This window comes from Neophocaena asiaeorientalis, unplaced genomic scaffold, assembly GCF_003031525.2.
Source record: "Neophocaena asiaeorientalis asiaeorientalis breed wild unplaced genomic scaffold, Neophocaena_asiaeorientalis_V1.1 scaffold149, whole genome shotgun sequence".
In the NCBI taxonomy this organism is placed as follows: domain Eukaryota; kingdom Metazoa; phylum Chordata; class Mammalia; order Artiodactyla; family Phocoenidae; genus Neophocaena; species Neophocaena asiaeorientalis.
Window position 1 is genome coordinate 801,574 of NW_020174442.1, and position 22,689 is coordinate 824,262.

Consider the following 22,689-nt stretch of genomic DNA (forward strand, 5'->3'; position numbering starts at 1 on the left):
TTAGAGAGCCACATGTGGCTAGTGGCTACTGTTTTGGACAGCACAGTTACAGATTATAACAAACCACATTGGTATGAAATTTATAACTGCTAAAGTTTCTTTCTCTAAAGTACTTTTTCATGTCACAGATTCTGCAGTTTAAAAAGTTGGTTGTGATCCCTTTAAGAAAAAAAAAACACAAGGTATTCTTTTCTGGTGAATGTCATCAGCCCCATTACTTAAAATCCTCCTATGCAAGGAGCTGATTCAGACTTTCACACTGTGGAAGAGAAAATATTCAGTGTAACTCCCCGAGGTTGTATTGAATTTCACTGAAATGATGGTGTGCTTATGACCAAGTATTTGATCACCTTAATCAATGTCCCATAAAAATAAAAAAAAATCACGTTCTTTGTTTATATGGTACAAAATTGTAAGTCCACCTATGGAGGCAAGCTTTTTGATTGTATCCCTATTTATTTTTTGTCTATTCTGTCAGATTTGAAAAGATTCCTCATAACTTTACGCTTGTTTTACTGAAACTTTGCTATTGATATTTCATTATAGTTTTAGTGTATAAATCTTATATCCTCTTAATGAATTGTAATTTTCAACCTTAAGTAAATATGCTTTTTTGGACTCAGATATTGCTTTTTGTGCCTGAATTCCATTCTATTTGATACTGATTATTACTACTTCAGCTTTATATCATTTATGTTTTCCCTGGTTTTTCTTTGTCCTGTTTTCTACTCTTTGTATCATTTCATTTTGATGGTTTTCTTATAGACAGAATAGAGCTAAATTTTCTTATTTTAATAAGATCTACAAATGATTTTTTGTTTGATTAAAAACTAAGCATGTTTGTGTTTATTGAGATTTCAGTATATTTGGTTTATTTCCATCATTTTACTTTATGTATAAAAGTCATTATATTTTGTAGTTTTCCTTTTTTCCCCTTTGCTATCATTTTTGGCTTAATCACTTACATTTCACCCTTCTGCTTCCACTACCCTTCTTCCTTAATTAAGAAATTCTATATTCTTTAAACTAGTGATTACCGTTGTATGGAAACATCTGTTCCTCTCTTACAACAGTTCTGTGGCATAGAAATTAAAAAATACCTATTCCTGGGGCTTCCCGGGTGGCGCAGTGGTTGAGAGTCCACCTGCCGATGCAGGAGACACGGGTTCGTGCCCCGGTCCGGGAAGATCCCACATGCCGCGGAGCGGCTGGGCCCGTGAGCCATGGCCGCTGAGCCTGTGCGTCCGGAGCCTGTGCTCCGCAATGGGAGGGGCCACAACAGTGAGAGGCCCGCGTACGACAAAAAAAACACAAAAAAAAAACAAACAAACAAACAAAAACCCTATTCCTCTCATTCCTAGACATTTTACTTGTTCACATCTCCCAGTCCCAAGTTGAGATCTTAGGAATAATTTATTTCCAAGTTCTCATTATGGCAAGTACCTCTCCTATTCCCCAATTCCAGACATTATTATTGTAGGCTACTGTCTTACCATATAGTTCTTTCGTTTCAAGAATCCTTTCTCAAAAATTATAAATTAATAACCTGTAAATGTTGTTTCACTGTATTTTAACTCTCTATACTACAAATGGGAAGACTAATGCTAGGCTAGTCCATCTTCTTTGTAGATAGCCTGTTCTTTCTTCCTAGAGATGGAAAGATTTTTTTTTCCTTTTAGTCTTAAGGTTCAGATATTCAGAGATTTCGTGAGGCTTTTTTTAATATATCTTTTTTTCCCATTATTCTTGTCTAGGACTCTATGAGCAATTTATTTTTATTTTTTAAATTTTTATTGGAGTATAGTTGCTTTACAGTGTTAGTTTCTGCTGTACGACAAAGTGAATCAGCTGTACGTATACATATATTCCCTCTTATTTGGATTTCCTTCCCATTTAGGTCACCACAGATCATTGAATAGAGTTCCCTGTGCTATACAGTAGGTTCTCATTAGTTATCTATTTTATATATAGTAGTGTGTATATGTCAATCCAATTCCAAATTCATCCCACCCCCACTTCCCCCTGGTATCCATATGTCCATTCTCTATGTCTGTGTCTCTATTTCTGCTTTGCAAATAAGTTAATTTGTATCCTTTTTCTAGATTCCACATATAAGGGATATTATACAATATTTGTTTTTCTCTTTCTGACTTACTTTACCCTGTGACCAAAAGATGTAAAGCTACTTTTCACTTAAGCTTAGGAATTCTTTTTTTCCTATTATTTCTTTATTTTCTACTGTTTTTTTTTAAATCTTTTTTTGGAATTCATATTATTTACATTCTTGTCTTCAATCTCTGTCTTCCAAGTCTCATCTTTTACTTATTATATTAATTTCTTAGACATTTTGCTCTGTGCTGTAAGCTATTTCTTCTGTCTGATCTTCTAGACAACTAATTTAGCTTGAGACAGTGACCGCTTGTTTTTCTGTTCTTCGGTTGAGTCTGAATATTGAAAGGGTTTACTTTCTTGAACCAAAAAAAGACTTTAGTCTTTTAATATGTGTTTGTCTATTCATGAAGCAAATTCCCTTAATACCTATACCAGTCAAGCTACCTGGGTTTCTCCAGCGGTTACAAACTTGCAGGCTGTGTAAGATATAGTCCTTTTTTATTTTACTGAGCTGCAATTTTAGTACTGTAACCTTCCTGCTGAGAGGTCACAGGGGCATATTTTGCTCTTGAGCCTCTCCTGGTCCTGATGTACGAGGAACAGGTATAGGCTCCAACCAGAGAGCCAGGAATGAATCACTTTACCAGTGTAGACCACCACCCATGCTGGACCACCCCTGCCAGCAGGGTCTGGGGACTCTCTGCTGTTCTTCATGTGGCTAGTCCCAGAGGAAGGGCCTCCCCCTTTGCAAGTCAAATGGATCTAATGATAGATGCTACCTGTGTCCTTTTAGAAGGCCTTATGACCTATGGTCTTTTTTGCTCTTCAGCATTTCCCTAAAACTCCCAAATAGTTAAAACCCCATTAAATGGATCACATGGCATTTGCTCTCTTCTCAGGAGAAATCCCAGCCCCGCCCTGGCTGGTTAAATGTTATACTGGAAGTTCTATGTCAGGGCAGAATCATAGAGAAGGGCTTTGGTTTTCCAGTCATATACTGCGACATGTTTCCTGGGAAAGCTGTGATTTATGACGTTTGGTTGACTCAGTGCATGTATATAGCTGCCTACATGGCTCAGGAGGAGTTGATTTAGGCAGAAATTTCAGAAAGAAAACAGTACAGGGCTTCCCTGGTGGCGCAGCGGTTGAGAGTCCGCCTGCCGATGCAGGGGACGTGGGTTCGTGCCCCAGTCTGGGAAGATCCCACATGCCGCAGAGCAGCTAAGCCACTGCCGCTGAGCCTGCGCGTCCGGAGCCTGTGCTCCGCAATGGGAGAGGCCACAATAAACATTGCATCCATATTATTACATAAAGACTCTGTCATCAAACTGTGCCTAATATTTTATTCACTGCTGCTTTAATCCAGTCTTGTGACCTCATTGTATTTGGTGCAAGGGATGTATAAGGTCTGTTCAAACACTGGTTTCCATTGATTCTGTTTCTGAGTTTATTGATAATGGATAAATGTTTGTGAGCCCATATTACTTTTCCCTGAAATTATTCAGGCTTACTTAATTATACTATAGGTTTTTCTTAGCTACCATAAAATTTGGTACTTTGTTGATTTGACTTGCATATTATCCATCTTCTGTGTTAATCATTTATGTCTGTGGTTCCCTTATTAACTCATGACAACATATTTTTGTCTTTTTAACTTTCTTTTTCAGAAGTGACAATATCTTTCTGCTTAAATAATCTTACTAGTTTATAATCTTAAGCAATTTTTGTCGTCCTTAAAGTAAGTTAATTGGCTTTGCTCTTGGGAGAGTGCACTTTAAGTTCATAGGCCATGAGTTTTAGGACCACATCTCTGATGGCCCTCATCCTTATGAAACGTGACATCAAAGATAGCAATTTTGTTTGCATCACTGGCCAGTACCTAATTATCTTTCCTGCCTCTTCATTCTTCAAGTGCTCTTTGATGTCAGCAGTAGCCTTGTGCTTTGAAGGACTGTATGTAGAGGGTGGTGAAAGGGGTCCTTATTTGCTGAGTCCACATTCCACTGAAATATTAAATAACGATATTATGTTAGAAACAAAATGCAATGCAACTGTGGTAATTAAAATAGTTACTCATCTATTTGCAGAAGCAAAGTCTTTAATGTTTCTCTCAGTGTAAGAGAGAGAATTTGTCCCTAACATAATCTGGCTAGATGGAGACTCATCTTTGGGAGAAATCAGAAACAAAGCAAGACCAGGCTTGCTCATTGGGAATTAGGAGATTGTACATTGGATGGGAGGAGGCATTTGTGGAGTGGTGACAATATTCATTTAAATGCTAAAGGACTTTGATCTGTTAGGAGAAGGCAAAGCTACCAAAAGCTGAGACTGTGGATGTTCACTCCCGGGGTCTCATGAATGCCGTCGTGCATGGTGCAGTGCTTTGGTATGAAGTGGATGGCCAAGTCCAATGTCAGCTTCACTTTTTTTTAAAATTAATTTTAATTGGAGTATCGTTGCTTTACAGTGTTGTGTTAGTTTCTACTGTATAACAAAATGAATCAGCTATACGTATACCTATATCCCCTCTTTTTTGGATTTCCTTCCCATTTAGGTCACCACAGTGTATTAAGTAGAGTTCCCTGTGCTATACAGTAGGTTCTCATTAGTTGTCTATTTTATACATAGTATCAGTAATGTATATGTGTCAATCCCAATCTCCCAATTCCTCCCATTCCCCTCTCCTTTCCCCCTTGGTATCCATACATTTCTTTTTACCAGCTCTTTGATTCTTCACATATAACTTAATGTCTGATTTTTAGTTTTTTCATGTGTAAAAATGACAAAAATACTTTGTTAGCGCATCAAAATAAAGTGAGATAGTTTATAGAAAGGGTCATTATAAAGTGCCTGCCACAGAGTTAATTTTCTTCTCTTGATTGTCAATAAGTAGGGACAATGAGTCAGGGAAACAATGAGATACCATTTTTCACTCATTAAATTAATAAAAATTAAACCGTTTGCTTCTACTCAGTGTTGGAAGGAGTGTGAGGAAATAATAGTGTAAATTGGTACCACCTATTCAGAGAGCAATTCCGTAATATTTTTCAAACTGGCTACTTGACCCACCAATTCCAGACCTCGGAAATGACCTTACAGAAAATCTGCCAAGCTATGCAGTGAAGAAGACCCATGCAGCACTGTGTGCACTTGTGCTCAGTTGTAAACAGCATAAATATCCATCCCAAAGCAGGTGAGCAGTGTGGAAGGGGGATGTTTCAGTGCCCTCAGTGGTGACTCTGTATATGAAAAAGACTCAAAGTTTATTTGTTTTGGTGTTAAAAATTCAGGTTTGCTTTTTTAAGTATACTTTCAAAACCCTGGTCATTCTGGGAGCTTTTTTTTTTTTTTTGCGGTACGCGGGCCTCTCACTGATGTGGCCTCTCCCGTTGCGGAGCACAGGCTCCGGACGCGCAGGCTCAGCGGCCATGGCTCACGGGCCCAGCTACTCCGCGGCATGTGGGATCTTCCTGGACCGGGGCACGAACCCGTGTCCCCTGCATCGGCAGGCGGACTCTCAACCACTGCGCCACCAGGGAAGCCCCGGGAGCTTTTTAAAAATATTTTTTAATTGTGTAAAATACACGTAATGGGAAACTTACCATCTTAACCATTTTTAAGTGTACAGTTCAGTGACATTAAATACATGCACATTGTTGTGCTACCATCACCACCATCCATCCACAGAACTTTTTTGTCTTACAAAACTGAAACTAAACCCATTAAACACTTAACTCCCCATTTACCCTCCAGCCTCTGACGAGCACCATTCTACTTTCTGTCTCTATGAATGTGACTACTGTAGACATTTCATGAAAGTGGAATCATTCAGTATTTTTCCTTTTGTCGCTGGTTTGCTTTACTCAGAATAATGTCCTTAAGGTTCACCCATGTTGTAGCATGTGTCAGAATTTCCTTCCTTTTTAAGACTGAATAGTATTCCATTGTATGTATTTCGTTTATTCATTAATCAGTCAATGGACACATGGGTTGTGTCCACCTCTTGACTATTGTGAATAATGGTGCTGTGTACATGGTTGTGCATATATCTCTTCAGATCCCTGCTTTCAGTTCTTTAGCGTATATTCCTTGAGCTTTCAAATTCAGCGTATAAATATCACTCATCTACTAATAAGTTTAGCAGATTTTAGTAGTCACTTTAAGAGGTCTTTAAATAGTATTTGGTCCCATTTTCATATGTAGCTAATGAAACACCTCCCTACCTTTTAAACTGCTTTAATATATTAAGTACACCTAATATCTCCCTTAAGTACTTCAGTTGTGCAACTTAAAAACCTTTGTAAGTACTCAAGTTACTCTCATAAACCTAATTAAAATCTAAATGTCTAAGTACACAAACTTACAAATTTATAAAAATCTGAAGTTCACTTAAATGATCCCGTTGTGTGTATAAGTACAGTCACATTTTAACATAAAAATCACAACTCTAAATAAGTTACATAATTATTTCTTTTAAACTGTGGTTACAAGGCAATCTAATGGAATGGGCAAGATGCTATTAAACATTACAGGTACATAATTTTTGCACAAGTTCCTAAAAGCAAAAATATTAAATTAATGGCTTTGATTCTCTTAAACATTTCTGTACTTAATTCTAAAATTTCCTGAGGATGACAGATGTTTTTCCATCATGGAAGATAATCGCTATCTTATTTCACTTTACTTAACTCTGAATATTTAGACCCGGAATGAATTCTGGACCAGCAGACATTTAGGCAAATTTTATTGAGACTAAGGAAACTATAATTAGAGTGGTTGCCTTCTCTGCATGCTCCAGTTATATCTGTGATCAGATATTTCGGCTGGCAGACTGACTAGATAGATTCTCAATTAGAACCATAATGGAATGCACTAAACCTTATTTGTAATTGCTATGTCAAAAACTCCATTACTCAAAGGAGGCTGTCATATGGCCAGGATCATTAGACTTAGATTATACACATTCCATAGTTCTTCATTGTACTCACTCATGTCTGCAGCTCCCACACAAGACGATCACTTGATTGCATGTTGTATTTCTTTGGTTCCTGAGAATGGAAAGAATGGAAATGCCTTCTTGCTTAAGTCCAAAGACTGTGCAGCTTGATGGGAAATCTCACATATTTTCATACACCTTCTGGGATCAGGCAATTATTTGTGTACTAAAGTGGGGATGAATGGAATTTTGGATATCTTTATGGGATTATTTGACTGCACAACTCCAGGGGATGTCATTTACATTACAGTGGTTGTGGGTAGCTTTCCTAAATTATGGAGTGTACATCTGTGCAGTTGTGAACCTTAACTGCGTTCTGCGGACAGTTAAATAAATACTACTACAGCCACATGGACAGCTGATGTATTGCTATCACTGTGACTAATATCCCGCCTCATGTGGGGCTTCTTGGGGACACCTAGTCTATTGATCTTACTGCTTTCTCCCACTTCTTAATCTGTAAATCCATTCCTTTTTTCACTTCCCAGCTCATCCAGCTTAGATTCCGTAGTCTATAATTTCAAAATATGTCTAACAACACCTTACACCCCCTTGCCATTCTGAATTTTTTTCTTCTCTGACAGACAAAACCCTAATCCTAGATGAATGCTTATCTCTGAGTGAGCTTCTCAGCTGCCTAGAGCTGTTGGAAAAAGTCACAAAACAGACACATGGGTCCCGTTATAAGTTCATCTTATTCTTCCACCACAGAGAGGTGCTGTTGTCACCTGGGAATCTGCTGGATTCTCAGGTCAGCTCCCTCTCTTGGTATCTGCAGTGTCCATCTCAGTTAGCCTCCGAGATCTGATACCCCAGCTAACCTCTGCCAAAGACCTACTGTCCCACCTCCTGTTTTACAAAGAAAAGAGAAGATATCTGAGAGGACATTGCTCATTTTCCTCTACTATATAAACATGCCTACATCTCTGTGCAGCCTGCCATTCCTCCCTTGGGTTACAAGAACGTGCTTTTCTTCTCCTGTCTAAGGATAACTCCACAAAAATTCTGGTTTCATTCTCAGCCTGACTCCTTAGGGGTCTTATACTAGAAATTATTATTCTCTATGGTAATCAGAAACCCTCCCTTTCAACTAGGTCATTCCCATTGACTTTTAGTAATCCTCATCTCTTCCACAAAACAAAACAAAAAGAATAAATAAGCAAAAAAAAAAAAAAGAATAAATAAATAAATAATTTCTCCCTCAATCCCAAATCCCCAGCAGACCTGTTTTTGTCTTTACCTTCTGGAAACCTCTGCAAAGGTTGTCTGGTTGTCCATATGACAATAATGCTCATCTTCGGTTAGCTATCACTGTTTAGCATCTCTAGTTATATTAAGAGGACTTGTGAAATATAGCAAAATTCCCAACTATATTCAATTGTATTTATTTAAAGTAAAATGGTAACATAGGCTATAATAATAAAGATAGAAACTAGAAAATATTAGCATGGATGTGGAGGAATTGGAATTCTCACTGATTACTGGTAGGAATATAAAACCATGAAGTCATTTTGGAAAACAGTTTGACAGTTTCTTTAAAAGTTAAACATGTGCTCACTGTACGGCCCAGCAAAAGGCCACTGGTTGGTTATCAGATGTGGTATATCCATATAGTGGAATATTATTCAGCAGTAAAAAGGATTGAAGTACTGACCCATGCCATAGCATGGATGATCCTCAAGAACGTTATGCTAACCAAAAGAAGCCAGACAAGAAAGATCACATATCATATGATTCCATTTCTATGAAATTGTCCAGAAAAGGCAGATTTATAGTGACAGAAAGATTAGTGGTTGATGGGGGCTGGGAATGAGCACAAGGAATCTTTTTGGGGTGATGCAAATGTTCTAAAGTTGGATTGTGGTGATGGTTGCACAATTCAATAAAATTTATGAAAAATCATTGAATTGTACATTTAAAACAGATGAATAGTAATACCTTATAGTTTATACATTTAAATAGTTATATACCGAATAGTTTATACATTTAAAACAGATGTATAAGTTATACCTTAACGAATTTAAGTTTTTGATGAGTTTGCTAATTGTACCAATTGCTTAATGTGAATAAAAGTGAAATTATATAAAGCCAATTAATATACTGTATTGCAGTTAGATATTTGAAAATCAAAATAGCAACATTTGTGTTTCACAGGATAATTTTTAACAAAATTTTCTTGGTCATATAGTAATGAGGAAAATATCGGTTTCCAACCCACTGGTTCCAGCATACCAAGTGTTAAGCAGTTTACTCCTTTAACACACTGCAAGTATGTCCTTACCTATGAATGGTTAGCATGGTGTACAATAATATTTTACCTGAAGTGAAAACTTGATGAGTGTGTGGCCAATCATAACATTTAATTAAGGTCTCTTAGTACTCTTTGACCATAATTAAAATGCTAGTAATGTCTGGGACAGAATGTTTTTAAATCTGATCAGGAAATTTAAATCTCTTTTCAGTATCTAATATTTGTTCACATTTTACATGTGAGTAATTCTGGAATAAATAGGTTACATTGTAAGTTTAAATTTTAAGGTAATCACTTGCCAACCAGAAAGCAAAGTGTAACCATGTAAGAAAATAGATTCTGAAGCACAGTCTTAATGAAGGGAAATACAGGCAGAAGAAATAAGGAGTGGTAAACTCTGTTCCCGGGAAAGGGAGTCTGGGGTTGGCTTAATTAGGGCCTTTAACATGCAAGGTCATTTGCAGGGACAAACAGCTATCCTTGTCAAGATAGTCCTCTTCTCCAAGAAGATCAGACTAAGAGGACATAATTTTAAGAAGGTGCTGTAGTTAGAAGGAAGGCATTTCCTGACAAACTGGTTTACTTAAGAATGAGATTATGAGAGAGGCTATGCAGGCTTCTCTCTGGGAATCCTAAAAGGGTACAGAATGTGAACGTAGGTATATATGCATGAATCTATGAAAAAAAAAAACAGAAAAAGAGACTTGGTGAAAAGTAGGCTTTTCCCTACTTGTTCAGAACGTGATACAATTTATCGTAAGTCTAATATTTATTTAAAATGGCAAAATAACGTGTTGCCTGAAGGACAATAGAGTGGGTTTGAAAAATTTATGACCTGGCAATTTGTGGTATGGGAAGCATGCTTCTTTACAAGGTTGACATATCTACATGTATAATACAAAGATTGTCTTCTTCAAAAACGCGATTTGCAGCCAGCACATCTGTTCTTGTGTAATGGATTAAAATGAGCTATTTTTGTTGAAGTTCAGTTGCAGAGTAACAGAATGTTAAGCCAGCTTGCTAAAAAAGTTACCTATTTTAGATTTTTTCCCTTTATATTGAACTTTTAAAATGTTCTTGTATCTGACAAAGCCTCATTCTTCATTAAGAAACAGAAATTTTATGTGGCTCTAAGGTGTATTTTTGTCATACTGTAGCATTTAGATGATATCTAAGTTGTTCTTGTTTAGCATTTTGAATGTTAAATTATATCCAAGTTTGATATTTCGCAGTAACAGTTTTTCATAAAAATCTTACCAACATTATTGACTGTTCTTCCATGGAATGTAACATTGTTTCGTTCTTACAAAAATCTGAAATAAACTTGTTCTGGCTTTCCCCTTCAAATGGAATTATGTCATTCGCATTAAGGCTTATCAGGAAATCCTGACTATCCTCTTACATTCCCAAGAGTTAATAAACTGTATGCGTACAAATCTCTGTAAATGGGGGAAAAACTTTTTCACATATTTCTGTTGTAATTTTATAACAAATGTTAATCATTTAATTGGTCAGTCTTCGGGAAACTGACCTTTCTCTGATTTTCTGTGTCTTTCAAAACACAAGCAACAAATTAAAAATCCATTAATAATTCAGTTCTGCTTAAAATAATATACATATACCGATCATCTTTTTTTTTTTTTTTTTTTTTTTTGTGGTATGCGGGTCTCTCACTGCTGCGGCCTCTCCCGTTGCGGAGCACAGGCTCCGGACGCGCAGGCTCAGTGGCCATGGCTCACGGGCCCAGCCGCTCCGCGGCACGTGGGATCTTCCCAGACCGGGGCACGAACCCGCGTCCCCTGCATCGGCAGGCGGACTCTCAACCACTGCGCCACCAGGGAAGCCCCCGATCATCTTAAAGAGTCATTTAAGTAAATTATAGCAGGAAGAGAGAGATATAATAGAAATGCGCAGCTTTCAAGTTGCTTGTAGTCTGGATCAGTCCTTCTTAAACTTTAAGGTGTGTATGGATCTCCTAAATATCTTGTTAAATGCATATTCTAAGTCAGTGTGTCTGGTATGAGGCCTCAGTCTGCATTTCTAACCAGCTCCTGAGTGATGCATATGTTGCTGGTCCATGAACCACTTTGTGACCCAAGGGTCATAATAGCTGTCCTTAATATTCATAGAAGAGTCTGCGTGTAGATCATAAGTGACACACATTTGCTAACGTTTTTATCATCATCATAACCGAGCTGGACAATTGTACAATCATCTTCTAGAGAATAGAGATCATATAATATTAACTTGGAAAGAATCCATGACCATGGGCCTTATTAGTACTGTGTTCCAAGCTGAGCTACACATAGAACTAAACAGACTGACAAGGAAACAGAAATCAATTGTTAGAACTAAATGATTATAGACATTCTGGACTGCCCAAATATAGATGTGATATGGAAGGGTATATCTTCATTGGTTCTGTTTTGATTTTCTGAACTCTTGACCACCTAGTGAAAGAAGAAATTTTTCTAGGTAAAGAGGAGCCATTAAAGCAGGTGCCATCAGGGCACAGGTGACGCACACCAGTGAGTGAAGAGGGCTGGGTGGCTGTGGCGGTGCTGTCATAGAGGGGACACCCTTCACTCCACTACTGCCATGCAACATATCAGGCCTAGCATGGGCAGAACTTCCAACTTTTTAAGAAAAGCCAGAAATATAAATTTCATGTGAAATTTCCCCATTTAAAAATGTTGGATACTCATTTAAATTCTTTTAAAACATTAGGCGGCCAAGAAAACACATCTGTGTCCCAGACACAACCCTTGAGCCATCTATTTACAGTGTCTAGGGTAGAATACATTGAATTCTTGTAATGCACTTCTCAATATTGAAAAATTAAGAATTTTCAAAATCAAACACATTGGCCTTTTGTTGTGCAATGTTTTCATCAGAAGAGTCTCTGTTTTATGTATTTGGAGGTCCTGGTGTAAGATTGGTGTGTGATCATAAAACCTGTCTTTCTGTCTTCTTTCACATTCCAGATTACAGGACAGGCCCATGTTTCACTCAGGTCAACAACCAGATGTGCCAAGGGCAGCTGACAGGCATTGTCTGCACAAAGACTCTGTGCTGTGCCACCATTGGACGGGCCTGGGGCCACCCCTGTGAGATGTGTCCCGCCCAGCCTCAGCCCTGCCGGCGGGGCTTCATCCCCAACATCCGCACTGGAGCTTGCCAAGGTGAGTTAGCCTTCAGCCTGTGTGCACAGAGTCACCCATGTGTCTGGGCTCCTTTCAGTGCTCTTGGAGAATCTGGCACTGTGGATGGGAACCTTTAACCCAATACTGTTTCCAAGAGGAGCCCCATCAGCAAGCCTGACTAGAGATGGCTTACCTTCTAGCCACCTAATAAATATTTTTCAATTGACCAAAAAAGAGAAGAGACATATGAAAAGTACGAAAAACTGGGGAAAAATTTTAAAATACAATTAAAAATATTCAATACCGTCAGGATAAGCCATTCCATGTCTTCATCCAGATGGTGCTACATACTCCCTGCTACAGCCCCTCAAACTTTGCATATGTAAATACCCAGGTGACACATTTTTTCTGTCTTTCCAATCTCATTCAACATATAAGAACCTGAACCCAGGTGACAGGGAGAAGTGAGCCGTCTGGTATTGTTATTAATAGTGTCTTCAGAGACAAAGTATTAACTCCATCCATGACTGTAGTTATTTCTGAGCTTATAACCAGTTGGTTACAATCTTGTCTCCAGGCAATCTTCCTAACCACATATCAGGGCTAGATTGGGGCCCTGAGGATGCTACAACCATAAACTTTAAACCAAATAGCCGGAAATTGTTAAATACTTAACTGGATAATTACTTTTCAGCCACCATGATTCTTAGCCTTTTTTGGCAACTTCTCTGACATCATATGGATTAAACACGTTTTTAGAGCTTGGAACAGAGTGCCATAATGAGCTTTCAAATGGTAGTAGGGTCACAGGAAACTGGAAAGTACTTTTGTATTATTCACAGAAATGATGTTACTCATACTTATGAGAGTCAGGTTTTTTTGTTCTAATTAAATCATGTACAAAGTTAGATGTGAAATCTTTCAAACTGATGTTAGTAACCAGTGTCAGAGGTAGAGAGGTTACCTATCCAGCCCATGTAAATGGTATATTGCAGAAAACCAGGCCAGTGCCCTAAAACCCAAATGAAAATTTTAGTGTGGGGAGCCTGTATATAACCTCAATCCATTGAATAATAAAATCTGAGTGCTCTGTGTAATTTGGTAAGTGTATCTCCAATAGTGGCCTCCAAAGATTTGTGCTAGTTTTGTAGTTTTATAAAAGGTAGTTTAAAAAATGATCCGTATCTAAACTCTTTTCAAATCAAAACTACCGGGATACCCAGGAGATGACCATATAACCCAGCAGATTCACAACTTTATGTTTACTTGCATGTAAAAGCCTTGTCAGCTGTGGACGTAGAATGGTTTTGTGAGTATTTTGTCTCTTGGATTAATACCAACCACAACAAATATGAAGTTTGGGTTAAATGTCATTTTTAATCTGTTGTTTACTATGGATAATAACATTCTAAATCATTGATATGATTATCGGTATGATTCTATAGAGTTTTTGATAAAGCAAGTTTTTTCTATAAAAGATACACTATACTATATAGTATATAGTATTTACCATACTACATAGAATTCCTAGGTTAGGTATAGATTACTGTATACTTTATGTAATTTAATGGATTACTATTAAAGATAAAACGCTGTATAGATCTACTAGATTAATACTGACTAGATTTACCAGAGTAATAATTTTTGTTTATTCTCTAGCACTTATCACCTTCTAACGCACTTGCTTATGGTCTTTATTGCTTTTACTGTCCCCCAGATAGAATGTAAGCTCCATTTGGGCAGAAATCTGTTTTATTCATTAATGTCTCTGAGGCATTCTAACATGCAGTAGATACTCAGTAAATATCTTTTGAATTAATAAATGGAATTGATATTAAAATACTTCCAAAAACCACTGTTTCGTAGAAATAGTCCAGGTTGAGAAAAGCCCTCAATTTCAACCAAAACATCGCAAATTATTGACTCTCCTCATCTTCTATATTTGTACTTAGGCTTCTTTACCTTGATATTTTGTCAGAGAGGCCTAGTTTTTCTGAACACAATTACAAAAAGTGTGTGATCTGATCTCAAACTTCCTGAATGTCCTTCAGGATTGAGTAATGTCTGAAGGCTTATTTGTTTGAATTTGTTTATGTAGTAGAGATAAGTTTTGGGCTCCATTTGCCCAAGAGTATAATGGATTAATACAGCTACAGGAGCAAAATGAAATTTGCCACATTGTTAAAAGGTCTGGAAAAGTTGAAAAAGTTCTGCTTTATTTCAAAATCATGGCATCGTCAGAAAGTTCTCAATTAAACACTAATCCTCAGTTCAGGCTATTTTAAGACTCCATCTTACTGTGATTTCATTTTTTCCTTTAAATTCCTAGACTGTTTCCCAAATACTCTGCCAAATTAATTTGGAAGATAATAGGGTGTAAAAATATAAGATAATAAAACATGGTACACACATGTCAGACTTTTTTTTAATAATAGTGATCTTTTTTATAGTGTAACTGAAAATTTTTGTGGAGTTAAAAATAAATTTCAGCTGTGTAGATGATAGCCAGTTTAATATTGGTTTTAAAACATGGTTTATATTAGCCAAGGGAGGACATTTCTGAAGTTCTAAATATAAAATTATCCTGTAGCTGATGCAATTAGTGAATTATTTATCTATGGCTTAGGAGGGGATGAAATAAGGTCTTGTAGTAAACCAAATAAATGTGGAAAATGAGGGCCAACAGAAAATTAAGATGACACTTTAAAAAAACTAAGCTGTGGGACTTCCCTGGTGGCGCAGTGGTTGAGAGTCCGACTGCCGATGCAGGGGACGTGGGTTCGTGCCCTGGTCCGGGAAGATCCCACATGCCGCGGAGCGATTGGGCCCGTGAGCCATGGCCGCTGAGCCTGCGCGTCCGGAGCCTGTGCTCTGCAACGGGAGAGGCCACAACAGTGAGAGGCCCGCGTACCGCAAAAAAAAAAAAAAAAAGAACTAAGCTGTGAGGAAACTAGTAAATTTTTTTACTTTTCACTGTTGCTGTCATGACTTTCTGTACTCAAATAAGCAGTGTCAGAAAAGTATACCTTCCTAGGGTACTATGAGGTCAATCATAATGATTCTTGACTTCTTTCATATATAGAGCATTTCAGTTCTAGCCCTTATGCCTAAGTCTAATCTACATTTAGTCTTGTACATTCTTCATTTTATTAAACATTGAAGGACTAAAGTTGGCTCACATAAGCCTTAAAATTTAAGCTAGCATAAAAATGAGTGAATTAAAGGTAATAAAAGTGGCATTAAGCTCTTTTCCAAGAATATCCACAAACTTTAAATATATATGTCATAAACTGTCATGTGCATATGTTGTATTATTTTTTTACAAATAGGTTCTTCTTTTTAAATCTTTACTATCTTACACATTCACTCTAATTAGAAGGGTATTTTATTTAAGAATAGTACTTGACTTTGGGTCTTTTAGATTTTCAAATATATTTAAATTTTTTTTTAATATATTAACATTTGTATAATTATTAATTTATGTTGCTTGATTTTTAGAAATTAGGCTTTTAAACTACTCCAGATGTTTCAAAACTGGAAGTATGGCAGAAGAAATTTGCTTATTTAAATCCATCTTTTGCTTTATTATAGACAATAGTAATAGACTGATGCTGGGCCTCTGCTCCATTCCAAGCAGTGTGAGAGGCATGGAAATTGTGACATACGTGACAGAGTCAGGACCTAGCTAGGACACAAGACAGGGACTTAAATAAAGAAAGAGCAGTATAGACCCTGAGTCAGTCCCTGCAAAACAAGTATTCGTGCCTGTTCTTGTCAAATGGGATTAGTATTCAGAAATATTTAGTCCTTCAATCAGACTGCACATGAATCATGTAGAGAAGTTGAATCTTATCTGAAACCAGGCAGGCATGGCTAGTTCCTCAGGTGTATCCTGAGAGGAAGATGCTGTCAGTGGAATGTTATTTGCAGGCCTTCTGTATAGCACAAAATGAAAAGGAGATTTGGTTCATCTGATTAGTATAAATTATTAAACACAAATTTATCTTGGCTGTCTGCATTGACCAAGTTAACCAGATCGTTGCAAAGTTTAACTGTAGTTCACACTATGTGAACACAAGCCGTTTCTAAACAATCCAAAAAATTTACCTAAAACATAGTCGATTATAGAAACTCGTATTGAAAATAGCAGGATATTGCCCTTCTTCTAACTCAACAAAAACTAACAAGAAAAGGAATAATAGAGAACAAGCCTTCTAAAATAAAACTCTGCAACCCCCAGTTCAGAGCAGTGATGGACACATGGCGGTTGTTGGGAAGTCATGGGGACAGGGAAAATCTTCTGTGTGTTTGCCATGAGCATTAGCGCCCTGAAAGGCTGTTGAGTGGATGTGGACGGTCTCTTGAAGAGGAGGAGTATATCCCATAAGAGAGGGATTCTACTGCAGGCCCTCGGAGTAACTGAAGGCATATGGAAAGAGAGTCTTTGGTGGCAAGCCATTTCTAATATCCTCTAGCCATCCTTCCAACCCAGAGATGCTCCTTTAGGTAAAGGAGGGGGAAGGAAAAGAGGATATGGGAGCCACTAGTGAGCAGCTTGCAGAGTCTGTATCTGAAAGGGCAGAAGGTGGGAGCTACACCACTACCTGAAAGTTTAAAATTAATACCCAGGAGGAAAAGAAAGTGGAGAGAGTTTGGTAAGAAGCTGCATGAATCTCTACAGAAGTTCTCAAATCAACCTGTTTCTTCTTGGCTTTCTCCACTTTTGCTTCAGCAGGAAATGCCCCATTTAAAGGTGAGTACTAAAGAGAAAAGGCTTACATATAAAAGCTGAAAAAAGAGAGAAATAACATAAGGAAAAGGCAGAGGAACATGCTTCATGGAAGAATTACCTAAATAAACACAAAGTTCATATACTCTTTTATCTCAAGGAAGTGAAAAATAATATGGTTCTTTTCTTAACAGGTGCTCAAAGAAGCACTGTTAAGAGTTCAGAAAAGACAATCAGAGATAGTGCATTGGTAGCACTCAAGAAACTGAAGAAGGATTTGAAACTTTACCTAATGAAAGGCAAATGTTACACATATACATACAAACATACATAAGACTGAAAAAATTCAATGACAAAGGTTAACCTTGAGGAAATCACAAATCAAAATGTCTGAGGACAATAAATAATGATTGTAAAGAAGCAGAAAGGTAGTGAAGTCAGCAGAAAGGTTGTAAAGAAAGCTGAAGAAAGGAACTGAAAAAAAGCATAAAGATAATATAGAAACATTTTCTGAAAGAGATAAAAGCTTCAGTTTGCAGATTGGAAGACACAAAAGTTCAATAAGAGAGAGAAGATAAGGAAAATTTTGTGGGCATAATAAGACAGAATAAGCAAATATCTTTGTTAAAGGGAATATCTTAACTGGTCTCAAACTTCTGTAGAGCAACTCATAGACCAGAAAACAGTGTGGCAGTGTCTACAGACTTCTGTCCTTGATTTACACATATGTAAATAAAAGTCCTTTAGTTGCTCTGTAAAGAATCAACTCTAGGGGGGCCAGAGTGGAAGCAAAAAATAACAAGTTTCCTGCAGCAGTACAGGTGATATATCATGGAGGTTGAGACCAGAATAGAGGCAGAGGGCCAAGATTTGAGATATATCTGGGAAGTAAGCACTTGTTACTGATGGAATGAAGTGAGACAAGTGAGAGGATGCCGAGTTTATCTCTTAGGTTTCTGACTTTGACATCGGGATAAACAATGATGACATTTGTTGAGATAAGGAAGATTGAGACAGAACCATGGTCTGTTTGTTTTTAGTTTGGAGTCCTACAGGCAGTAAGTTACCAATATTTGCTTGTTGGGATGATCATTTATTCAACATTGGAATTTTGTGAATACATGAATAGGTATTCTGGCCGAATCAAACCACATTGAACGGTTGCCAAGATACCCTGTATGTCTTAGGCTCCAGTCAGAGACAGACCTATTCTTCAATTGTTGTACTTAAAGATTGGCATTTGTTTTTGTAGAAGCAGAAGTACTATGTATGAATATATGTGGAGTGTAGAATAAGAACTTACATTTTTAAAATGTGTCTAATTTGGGAACAGGCCAAGTTAAAAAATCATGCACTATTAATACAGTAATAGGAATTGGTCCTTAGTTCCCACAGATATAAATTAAATGAACCATTTTTATATGCCTGTAACACTGGCACATATTTTTTCACATTTTAATGTCAACTAAAAATAATATACCATCTAATACTAATTTATATAATAAAATCAGTTTAATCTCTTAGGGCAAGTTTATTTGAAGAAGCTGGAGAAGAAATGAGTTCATAAACTAGAATTACTATTGCTTTGTTACATTATTTATAACCTTAATAGACATAGACTGAAGGGATTTTATAAGGTTTAAGTTTCAAAAGATTCAATATTATTCTGTAAAATCCTTGCATGTGATTTGAAGTTATCCAGCATTTAAAGAAATAGTAAGTTTGTGCCTGAGTTGAAGGGAGGAACAGAAACCCATCTGTATAACTTGGACAGTGGAAAACTAATCAGACGTTAGTAGTTCCTTATGCTAGCACTTGGAAGATGCAGAAACTCTTGTATAATTTGGAGGTCTGAGGCTTGCTTCTTTTGATTTTATAGGGAGCACTCATCTGTGCTTCTAGGTTCATGTTGATTATTTCTATAAGATTTCTTTAAAGTTTTCTTTTTTATTTTAGTGATTAACTTGATCTACCCAAAAGAAATTAATTCTGTATAGCTGCTCACTCTAGGATATTTCAAAAATAAAAGTTTTATTTCTTTTTTTCTAGGAAAGTACTTTTTAGGCAGTTACAAAATACACCCTGTAAAGTCAGATTGCTTTTTCCTTTGAAAAATTACTGAATCTACTAAATATGTAGTCAAAGCTTTTATGAATAGTATTAAGGGATTTATAGGTTTGGCCTCATATTTTAGCTTATACCGAGATATTCTTTCTCTGATTTATCTGCCAGGAAAAGAGGTTTCTAGGTATGTTTTATACCACACTGTAATGAGGGTGGAAATTTAGTACATTTTTAAAATAATACAGCTCGAAATGTAAATTAAACTGTTCAGGATATAAACCTCCTGTCATGTATTTCATTCCAGTTGCTTTTTGTTTGGATCAGCTATCCTTCAATAAGACAATGATATCTACTTTAATTTCAGGATAAAAATACTTTGGACTATTGTAATTAGTTTTATAGACAGATAGTTAAAGTGCCGAAGAAATAATAAGGATGCTAAGCTCTTTTGTAGACTTAAATTCCCTAATTTACACACTAAGATACACCAAACGTGTGGGCTTACCAACAAAATAATAGGATAAATATATACTGACATAGAAATATATCCACAAAATATTTTAATGGAAAAAAAACAAGATGCAGAACAACACATACAGTGTGATCTTATTCTTGTGAAATAAATGGACCACCACTCTGAATGTGTGTGTGAATAAGTCTAAAAGAACAGACTACTCACTTATATCAATGGCTATCTCTTTAATTTTCTATTTTCTGCATCTTTAATGTTTATTACAATGAGTATATGTTATTATGTAATTAAAGATGTAATACTAATAAATCTGTTATGTTGGCCTGTCAATTTGACTAGGTAATGTAAGTTTGCATAAGCTTATATATTATATTTCCTTTTATATACAGTGTTCATCATAAAAATACACTGAGTTACCTTTTACACAAAGAGAAATAAGGCAAGTTTACATAGATATAAAATGAAAGATTCAGAAACTCTAAATAAAAGAATTTTTCCCACTCTCCTATAATATATTAGCTCTAGTTTTTTTGTACAGGCCCTTTATCAGGTTGAGTACATTCCCTTGTATTTCTGGTTTACCAAGATTTTTAAAACAATGAATGAATGTTGAACTTTGTCATTGCTTTTTTCACATCTATGATATACTCATGTTTTCTTTTCCTTAATCTGTTAATATGATGAATTGATTTATGCTTGAATGTTGATACAACCTAGTTCCTGGGATAAACTCCACTTAGTTATGACGTATTAACTTTTTAATATATTGCTAAAGTTGATTTGCTAATAATTTTTGTGTGCCTATTCCAAAAAGATATTCTTCTCGTTTTCCTTCTTCTTTTTTTTTTTTTAACATCTTTATTGGGGTATAATTGATTTACAATGGTGTGTTAGTTTCTGCTTTATAACAAAGTGAATCAGTTATACATATACATATGTTCCCATATCTCTTCCCTCTTGCGTCTCAATCCCTCCCACCCTCCCTATCCCACCCCTCCAGGACAAAGAGGGAAGAAAGTCTCTTGCCTCTTCGGCAAGTGCAGGCTTTTCCCCGAACTCCCTCCCGGCTAGTCGTGGTGCACTAACCCCTTCAGGCTATGTTCAAGCCGCCAACCCCAGTCCTCTCCCTGCGCTCCGTCCAAAACCGAAACCCAAGCCTCAGCTGACAGCTCCGCCCGCCCCAGCGGGTGAGCGGACAAGCCTCTCGGACTGGTGAGTGCCAGTCGGCACCGATCCTCTGTGCTGGAATCTCCCCGCTTTGCCCTCCGCACCTGTCGCTGTGCACTACTCCGCAGTCCCGAAGCTCCCCCCTCCGCCTCCCGCAGTCTCCGTCTGCGGAGGGGCTTCCTAGTGTGTGGAAACTTTTCCTCCTTCACAGCTCCCTCCCACTGGTGCAGGTGCCGTCCTTATTCTTTTGTCTCTGTTTTTTTTTTTTTTCCTTTTGCCCTATCCAGGTACGTGGGGAGTTTCTTGCCTTTTGGGAGGTCTGAGGTCTTCTGCCAGTCTTCAGTAGGTGTTCTGTAGGAGTTGTTTCACGTGTAGATGTATTTCTGGTGTATCCGTGGGGAGGAAGGCGATCGCGTCTTACTCTTCCGCCATCTTCTGCTATTGGCTGTTGGAAGATTTTTAATCACAGTTTCAATTTCAGTGCTTGTGATTGGTCTGTTCATATTTTCTATTTCTTCCTGATTCAGTCTTGGCAGGTTGTGCATTTCTAACAATTTGTCCGTTTCTTCCAGGTTGTCCATTTTATTGGCATAGAGTTGCTTGTAGTAATCTCTCATGATCTTCTTTATTTCTGCAGTGTTGTTACTTCTTCTTTTTCATTTCTAATTCTATTGATTTGAGTCTTCTCCCTTTTTTTCTTGATGAGTCTGGCTAATGGTTTATCTATTTTGTTTATCTTCTTAAAGAACCAGCTTTTAGTTTTATTGATCTTTGCTATTGTTTCCTTCATTTCTTTTTCATTTATTTCTGATCTGATTTTTTATTATTTCTTTGCTTCTGTTAAGTTTGGGGGTTTTTTGTTCTTCTAATTGCTTGCGGTGCAAGATTAGGTTGTTTATTTGAGATGTTTCCTGCTTCTTAAGGTGGAATTGTATTGCTATAAACTTCTCTCTTAGAACTGCTTTTGCTGCATCTCATAGGTTTTGGGTCGTTGTGTCTCCATTGTCATTTGTTTCTAGGTATTTTTTAATTTCCTCTTTGATTTCTTCAGTGATCACTTCGTTATTAAGTATCGCATTGTTTAGCCTCCATGTGTTTGTGTTTTTTACAGATCTTTTCCTGTAATTGATATAGTTTCACATCGGATGTCCAGCACTGTAGCTTGCTGGTCGTTTAGTGAAGCTGGGTGCTGGTGTTGAGATGGAGATCTCTGGGAGATTTTTGCCGTTTGATATTATGTGGATCTGGGAGGTCTCTTGTGGACCAGTGTCCTGAAGTTGGCTCTCCCACCTCAGAGGCACAGCACTGACTCCTGGCTGCAGCACCAAGAGCCTTTCATCCACACGGCTCAGAATAAACGGGAGAAAAAGTAGAGAGAAATTATTAGTAGAAGTAGGAAGAAAGAAAGAAAGGGAAGGAAGGAAGGAAGAAAGAAAGAAAAGAAAAGAAGGAAAGAAGGAAAGAAATGTGGGAGGGAGGAAGGAAGGAAGGAGGGAAAGAAGAAAGAACGAAAGATACAGTAAAATAAAATAAAGTATAATAAAGTTATTAAATTTAAAAATAATTATTTGGAAAAAAAAAGGGACAGCTAGAACCTTAGACAAATGGTGGAAGCAAAGCTATATAGACAAAATCTCACACAGAAGCATACACATACACCCTCACAAAAAGAGGTAAAGGGCAAAAAATCATAAATCTTGCTCTCAAAGTCCACCTCCTCAATTTGGGATGATTCTTTGTCTAAAGGACAGAAGG

The 22,689-nt window shown here is 37.1% G+C and overlaps 1 protein-coding gene across 1 annotated transcript in view; it reads left to right on the forward strand.

Moving 5' to 3' along the window:
* FBN2 (fibrillin 2) overlaps positions 1-22,689 on the forward strand; it is a 225,817-nt gene that overhangs the window by 48,929 nt on the left and 154,199 nt on the right. Inside the window, exon 6 of the mRNA XM_024757148.1 lies at positions 12,344-12,541. Coding sequence (XP_024612916.1) covers positions 12,344-12,541 — 198 coding nt within the window. The remainder of the gene's footprint in view (positions 1-12,343; positions 12,542-22,689) is intronic.